Source organism: Myotis davidii, unplaced genomic scaffold (genome assembly GCF_000327345.1).
Source record: "Myotis davidii unplaced genomic scaffold, ASM32734v1 scaffold304, whole genome shotgun sequence".
Classification (NCBI taxonomy): domain Eukaryota; kingdom Metazoa; phylum Chordata; class Mammalia; order Chiroptera; family Vespertilionidae; genus Myotis; species Myotis davidii.
The window spans coordinates 354,010-362,523 of NW_006297661.1; the positions used below are offsets into that span (position 1 = coordinate 354,010).

The 8,514-nt window shown below is 38.1% G+C and overlaps 1 protein-coding gene across 5 annotated transcripts in view; it reads left to right on the forward strand.

The window, feature by feature from the left end:
- Positions 1 to 8,514, forward strand: part of MIPOL1 (mirror-image polydactyly 1) — a 340,601-nt gene that overhangs the window by 131,742 nt on the left and 200,345 nt on the right. For all 5 annotated transcript variants that reach the window (XM_015570205.1, XM_006773314.2, XM_015570206.1 and 2 more), the window contains one exon: positions 6,836 to 6,943. In XM_015570205.1, the coding sequence (XP_015425691.1) occupies positions 6,836 to 6,943 (108 nt within the window). The remainder of the gene's footprint in view (positions 1 to 6,835; positions 6,944 to 8,514) is intronic.

Consider the following 8,514-nt stretch of genomic DNA (forward strand, 5'->3'; position numbering starts at 1 on the left):
TGCACACTCCACTGGAGATGTGTCTGCAACCAAGGTACATGCCCTTGACCGGAATCGAACCTGGGACCTTTCAGTTCGCAGGCCGACGCTCTATCCACTGAGCCAAACCGGTTACGGCTATAATATTATATATTCACTTAAATCAAGTTGTTCATATTTTTCTAAGGCCGATGAAGAGACAAGTTACCTTTTTGAGCTTGACAACTCTTTATTCAAAGTTACTGTAATGTTAGAAAAGCATTCTAGTTATTATTTTTAACCCTAAAATAGTTTTTAAATTTTTTTCTAAGTGAAGAGAAATAAAAATGTATTTATATAATCCTAAGTACTTCCAAACATCTGCAGTTTAAAGTACATAATTCATATTGACACCAAAGTTTGTTTCTGTTTTGACTGGAAGAGTTTGGTATTATTTTTTGTCTGGAAAGGAAAGAGTTGTACAGCATCCAAGTGGGAAGATGTTTGTGATTCAATCATAATGATCTGTGGCTGAAAGCAGACTGTAGAGGAGAAGAAACAGCAGCTGTTAAACACTTAGATAATATTGGAGAACTTGATGTTAGAAACTTAAGGCATGTTATCTTTCAGATAGTAAACATAAAGTAAAACAGAATCATAATGTATTATCTGCTTGATATAATTCTTCAGAATTCACAATGAGTAAAAGGAAATCACTGCTGAAAACAGATTTTGTAATAATCATGGGCTGAATTTATTTTATAAAAATTTGCCATGGATTTTTGTTTTTTATGTGTTTAACTAGAGGCCCGGTGCATGAAATTCATGCACAAGTGTGGCCCCTAGGCCTGGCCGGCGATCAAGCACGAGCATCTGGCATGGAAGGGCAAGTCCCAGCTGACCTCGGCTTTGGACAGCACCTGGGCCCCGGGGCCCCCATGTATCCCCCTCTGCCTGAGTCACAACGCCCGAGTTCCCTCACGGAGATGCAGTGAGGGTGGCCGGACGCTGCAGGACTGGGTGCAGCATGGGCCTCTGGATTGCCCAGCAGCGCTGCACAGAAACTGGGTGGGTAGTGCACTCTCTCCCAGCTGGCCTCACAGACCGGCTCCTGCATGAATCCACAGGGAACCCGAATGGCCCCTGTGGTCCGCGCAGCTGTGGCCAGGCTCATCTGGAAAAGGCTCCTCATGGGCACCTGACCCTGGCATCCTGGGGGAGGGTAGCAGGGAGAGTGACAGCGAGCTTGGGGACATTCCACATTCTCACTTCACCTCTGTTCCTGTCACCCCCACCCCCAACCCCAGGTAGCCAGCAAGAGGTTGCAGGCAGGCGAGAAGTTGCAGCACATTGCTGACGCCTGCCATGTCTGCTCCGCCCCCTGGTGGTCAGCACACTTCATAGCAAGTGGTCTAACTCGGTCTCTCTGTTGAACTCTAGGTCAAATGACCGCCTCGGGGACAATTTGCATATTAGGCTTTTATTATATAGGATTGTCATGTTGTAAAATTAGTTGCATTTGTTTACAGAGGCAAGTTTAGTTTTCTTTTCATCAGCGAGCTTAGCACAGTCATAAACCGTAATAACTTACTCTGCTACAATTACCTTTTTTTATCTATATTGCCCCACTCATTTACTCCTCATATTTTATTGGAAATCACAGACAAAATATCCTTTTTATATGTGACCTCTATTGTATATTCTTAAAAGATATGGACTATTGTTTAAAACATAACCACAATACCATTATAAACCCAAAAATATGAACAATGATTCTTTAATATTATGAAACACCTCATTGGTTTTCAAATTCAAATGAACTCTTAAATGTCACATCTTTTCCTCCTTATTTTGAGTTTGTATGCAAATAAGAATCATACATTGCAAATTATTGAATTGACTGTTAACACATTGTAGATTCCCCCTCTATCCCTTTATCTTTTGGAATTTATTTTTTTAAACAAATAGTCAATTTTCTTTCAGAATTCCCCAATTTATTCATTGTATCTCTATAGTGTCATTTAACGTTTCTGTCTTGTCTCTTCTTCTATAGCTGTGGCAATTTAATATAGAAACTTGGTCATATCTAAATTAGTCTTTATTAGCAAGACTACTTTACAGGTAGTTTTGTGTTGTTTCATGTGGAAACACATGTTAGGTTGTGAAAGAACTATGTGTTATTAGCAGATGTCAGTGTCTAGATGTCTTAGTATATTACTGATTTCAAAAGTGTGATATTCTAACATTCCCTTTCTCTTTATTACCTAGAATATTTTTATAGTCATCTTATCTATTGTTTTATTACCTAGTGGTAAAGTTCATATAAGAAAGACTAGATAAATTTTTGGCTTAGTATATATTTAGTTTACTCACATTGGCAGTTTACCCAACAATGATAATTAGGTTTTTCAATTTTTTATTGTCATTATAAACTCAATAAGTTAAGCTTATTTTATGTAACAATATACTGCACTTACTACCCTTTGTGATATTCAAATTGTCTTATCTTTAGGTACTGGGGAGCTTTTCAAGTTAACTCTTGAGTCCTTTCTGAGTCTCTTTGATAGTTACTCAGTTTTGATAGTTAATATAAAACTGCCAAGAACAGATATTCCTGGATTATATTGTGTATTTCTTGTCTCTGACCTGGAATCAGCCATATATCCATGGAGTTCTTAATTTTAGTCAGAAATGGTACTTGGGACCCACAGTCTAAGTAGTAGGGGTACTCATTGCTGCTGGGTTTGCTATTGTTCCTAGCCTTTTTCAATGGGCAAAACTAGGAGACACACACACACATCCATACTTTTTTAAAAATTATTTTTCTTTATTGATTAAGGTATTGCATATGTGTCCTTAATCGCCCCATTGCTCCCCCATTCTTCCCTCATGCCCTCACCCCTCTGGTATCTGTGTCCATTGGTTAGGTTTATATGCATGCATACAAGTCCTTTGGTTGATCTCTCCTCCTTACCCCCACCCTCCCCTATCTTCCCTCTGAGGTTTGATGGTCTGATCAGTGCTTTTCTGTCTCTGGATCTGTTTTTGTTCATCAGTTTATGTTGTTCATTATAAAACTCAACAATAAGAATATAAACAATCTGACCCACACACACTTTTTAAAGATGAAACTCTTTGGATTTTTCTACTGATTCTTCTAATTCAAATTCTCGATTAAAGGAATTTTAATTAACTTATTAATCATTTATCTGTGTCTTTTGCATCTTGTGGTGAGAATCCAGGTTCTCAAGGACACTGTGACAAGATACAGATAACATTTACTTAAGTTCAATTTGAATATTAACATTTTTAAAGTATAAAATTTGTAAGAAAACTTCTAGGTCAAATTCATGCATTAGAACTGTTAAGAATATTAGTATTTGGCAGAATATGAACAAGGAAGATACTGTTTTATTTTAGTTGTGTCAGTTCAAAAGGAAACTGTCTAAAACCATTATTTATTACTTGATTTAGGGATAGCTTCTCAAGCATTTTTCATTCATTAAAGAAGGGGGATCATTAAACATCTGAAAGTGTAGCCCTTTGGGACACTTGCCACTTTGGTCCCTAGGCCTTATCTTCTCTCCTTCTTATACTGCCTGACTATGGAAACTGAGCCCAAAAACACAATATGAATAAATGCCCTCAGTGTAAAAATCACTTTATTATTCTTAAGCTTTTCTTATCCCTTTGTTTACAGTATTTTTAAAAATTGGCCTGGGAGTGCCTTCCACCCATCTTTTCAGAAAGAATGAAAGAACATCAAATGAAGAAATAATAATAGGGTTGAATAAATCTAAAGAAATCTTAAATATAGTTAAATATAAATCCAAACTGTATTTGATGAGAGCATTTATATGTTTTATTCAGTTCAAAGTTATTTTGGCTCACTACAATTTGATTCCTAGGTCAGTGTTGAATTTAAACCTCATGAAGAAATTAAATTAAATTAAACATTTCTTGAACTAGAGTGAGTTGAATTCTTTTTGTGCATCTTGTAGATAGGCAAGAAGTCTCTGTCCTTGAACCATTTCTAATTTATATGGGAATACAAAAAAATAGGTGGTCAGACAAGTTGTGACTATGGTTCCTAACTTTTACCAGATATTTCTTCTTTCATTCCTTTCCCCTGTATCCTCCCTCTTTCACCTCTTTCAGCTTCTGAAATCATATACCCAAAATAAGCTCAACTTGGATGTAATCTGTTCCATGAAACATTCTTTTACCTCCATAGTCAAATGTATCTACCCCACTTTTGTAACCTCATAGTTCATATTTAGTCATTTCATTTCAATGCACAATCCTATATAATAAAAGGCTAATATGCAAATAGACCAAACGGTGGAACAACCGAACAACCGGTCGCTATGATGTGCACTGACCACCAGGGGGCATGCGTAGATGTGGCAGGTGTTGACAGCAGGCGGCAGAGTGCAGAACATGGCAGGCATCGGCCCCAGCGGGGTGGTGGAGCAGGTGATCAGGGGTGCCAGACCAAGACGGGGCGCCGGTAGCTGTCATCAGGGTGAACCTCTGGAGGTTACTGAAAATTCTTTGCTCCAGCATGCCACAGTCTCGCCTGGCACTAGCACCTGCTGCTGGTGCCCAGCACTGGCCCCGATTGCCTCTCAGGGCTTTTCAACCTCCCCCGGCTCCTGAGGGGTGATCAGGGCCTGCAGCCACCTCTCATACCTGCCGCCAACAATGTACCCACTCACACCAGCTGCTGGTGCCAACCCCGCTTGCACCCGTTGCCAGCACCAGCCCCACTCACACCAACTCCTGGCACCGGCCCCACTTGCACCCACAGCTGCCGCACCTATTGCCCCTGAAGGCTTCTCCACCTCCCCCTGCTCCTAAGTCGCGATCGGGGCAGCAGCTGCCACTCACACCCACTGACTGGCACCGGCCCAAATTGCTCTGCGCCATCAGCGGGTGCGAGCGGGGCCAATGCCATCAGCGCATGAGAGCAGAGGCTATGGGAGCATAGCTGTGGGCAGATGGGAGACCAGGGCCAAGGCAGGAGGGGCTGGGTAGGGGTGTGGAGGATGGGCCAAGACCCGCCCCTGTGCCCACTGCAGCCTCACGTCTCACAGTTACTTTCAAGGTGCACGAATTCCTGCACTGGGTCTCAGTGCATAATAATTTTGTGCTAAGATTATTTGAAAATGTAGAGAAGAATTGTAGAGAATATTTTCTACTAGATCGTGATGCTTACTGTTATGTCTTACTTATTTTCATGCCTCATTTGTGTTTTCACTAAACACATTTGAACTTTGATTGCGTTGCAACCAAATATTTTGTTACAAGCTAAAAAGGGACAGGTACACAGTTTAATTTGTAAGTCATGTGTTCCCTCCACACAAAAGCCAAATGATGTCATGTCACAAAGATTTTGCTCATTGTTTTTTAAAATATGATAAGTTGTCACATAACACATGGTGGAATAGACATGGCAATGTGAAAACATCCACCACTTTATATTATAATTGCAGAACTTAGTTTCAGCAAAAATTCTGTCTACTTCATTAAAACTGATTTTAAAAGTTTTAATTTTGTGATTATTATTTAATTTAATTTATAAATCTGTTTTGGTTTCATAATTGTATTAATATGCTGAGGCATGTATTTCCCAATTTGTATTTGTATATAAACATCATTATATAATTTAAGTCAATATTAAAAGTCTGATATTCTTTTTTTGAAAAGGATTTTTATATTATTCAAGGTTACTATATAGTAGTCCGGACTGCAAAATATTATAGAAATCAGAGGCAGAAGGAATCAATGTTAGAGTAGTAAGAAATGCTAGTTTGGATTATGACAGCATCTTTATTATAGCATAATAATGATTTTTAATTCATTATGACAACTAGCCATTTGTCAAATAATTTGGAAGTAACTTTGCCTAGGTCTTGCATCAATATGTATAATTACTTATTGGTTGTTAATTATAAACATCCTAATTTAAAAATAGATAAAGAGTGATTTTTAACTTTTTCCTGAAAGATGGATTTAGTACTTTTATTTGTTTAGCCAATTTCCCCATGTATGTTCATATGATCCTGATTTGAAGCATATCAATTTACATCCTGCATAGTTATTTTGCGAAATGTTTGATATATTCAATTTAAGATCTTGTATGCAAATGGCAGGATATTTCAATGATTTCTTTTAATATAGGTACTTCTATTAACCCATTTATGCTTTTATTCATAATTTCTTTTTTTACTCATATCTCATATGTTGCCAGTGGGTCAGAATGTCATTTCACGTGTTTGTTATCACTGGAGTTACTTAAAAATAGAATGTAGTCAAAATAGAAATTAAGAACACTTGTTTCCTTAATATTTCCAAGTCTTAAAGCACTCTGTGGTTGTCACCTTTACCCTGCACAATTATTTCTTTAAATATTTATAAAAATCTGAAAAATCTCATAATTTATCATATTTTTTCTTTTTAAAAGTTAATAAAAATTCAAAACAGAATACTACAGTTTGTTTATAATCCAATATAATTTTTAGAAGCGTCATTATTTTCTGCCAGTAGATATATAATGAAAACCATTTGGTTAATGAAAAAAAAATTTAATGTAGTTTGATCTTAACTTTATGAAAATAATTAGGATTTTCTAACTTGTACGGCAATGTTTAGATTAGTTTTTAAAAAAAAACAAACAGAAACTTGCAGTTGAATAGCAGAGTACTATAAACAGTTACTATTACTATTAATTTACTATTTTCAACATTATTGTTAATTTACTATTCTCTTTGCAAAGGATACCTTGTCTTTAAGAATACAGTGGCATTAATTCATGTGACTTGATGAAAAAAAAGCTGCAACTCCTTTACTTAATGGGATTCTTCCCCTGTGGCAGTGCAAACGGCTGGAGCAGGAGCTTCGTCATTTGAAAGAGCAGAACCAGACTTCAGCAAACAACGTGAGACATCTGACTGCTGAAAACAATCAAGAACGTGCTCTGAAGGTAAATCTCTGTTCCTTCTTGGAGGCAAATTAAGGTTGTAAGCCCTTGGTGCCAGCTCTCTGTGCTGCATATTTCAGCTGTGTACATTTCAGCAGAAGTGAGCTGTGGTGTTTGCCAACAGCCCCTTCTTTAAACACAGATACAGCACCCTTCTGCCGTGGTATTACCTTATCTCATGTATGTGTACATGAAAACAACATATTTTCTGAATTTTGAGTGATATCTATCAATAACTTTTGGTACATGTTCATTCTATTTCAGATTTTTATAATATTGTGTTTCCTTTTGTGGTTAATAAAAAGTGGCCACACTAAAAGAAAAAATTAAATCATGAACTTTTCTTCCCATCAATATTTATTACACTATTTTTTTAATGACTTTAAATATTAGTAACCCACAGAACTGACACCCCTTGAAAGGTATGTGAATATGTTTGGGAATTGAAATAGTAATTAAAATGTTGCTTATTACCAAAAAAGGAAAATATATTCTACTAGAATTTGAAACAAGTGAAGTGTACATTTCATGACAGAAAGTTCTGTTTCTTGTAATATAGATCCAATAATCATGAAAAAGGACATTATTCTAATTCTACTTACAGTATTTTTTTTCTTATGACTTTCCATTTTCTTTTTTTTACTTTTTCCCAGTTCCTAGCATAAAGCCTGTGACCTAGTACTGGTCCCTGCCCTCAGGTGCTAACATTCTCATGAACAGGTTAAAAGGGGGAAGAAAAATACCCATGGGAAACAGAAAAAAATTCATCACTGTTGATATTGTGCAGTAAAAAGATGTGCTGTCTGTGGGATTGTATAGTACTTTCTTGTCTTGAATTAATACATTGTTTCAGATTACAGAAATTAGCACTGTAACTCACTAAGCCTGAATTATCTATTAAAATTGAGAAAGTATTGGCATTTTGATGTGGAACATATTTTTAATATGTCTAAAAAGTATGAGATTTGGTTGAAATCAGATTTTTCAACAAAATGTATTTAGCTTCATTTTGAAACTCTCAGTGGTGGGTTTTGTTATTAATTAATGCACTTTTTCTTATATTCTTTAGAATTTATGGGTGGACCAGAACAATAAATGGAAAATAAGAGACTTGTAGATTTCTGTGATTATTAATTAACTAGAGGCCGGTACACAAAAATTTGTGCACTCAGGGGGGAGGGGGGTCCCTCAGCCTGGCCTGTGCCCTCTCGCAGTCTGGGACCCCTCGGGAGATAACGACCTGCAGGCTTAGGCCTGCTCCCAGGTGGCAGAGGGCAGGCCCAATCCCTAGGTGCAGCCCCTGGTCGGGCTCAGAGCAGGGTCGATTGGGGAGTTGGGGCACCTTGCCCTGTCATGCACAGAGCAGGGAGATTGGGAGGTTGCGATGCCACCCTCAGTCACGATCAGGGTAGGGCCGATTGGGGGGTTGGGGCACCATCCCCTGTCACACTCAAGGCAGGGTTGATGGGGAGGTTGTGGCACCACCCCCTGTCATGCACAGAGCAGGGCGGATCGGGATATTGCGATGCCACCCTCAGTCACGCTCAGGGTAGGGCCGATTGGGGGGTTGGGGC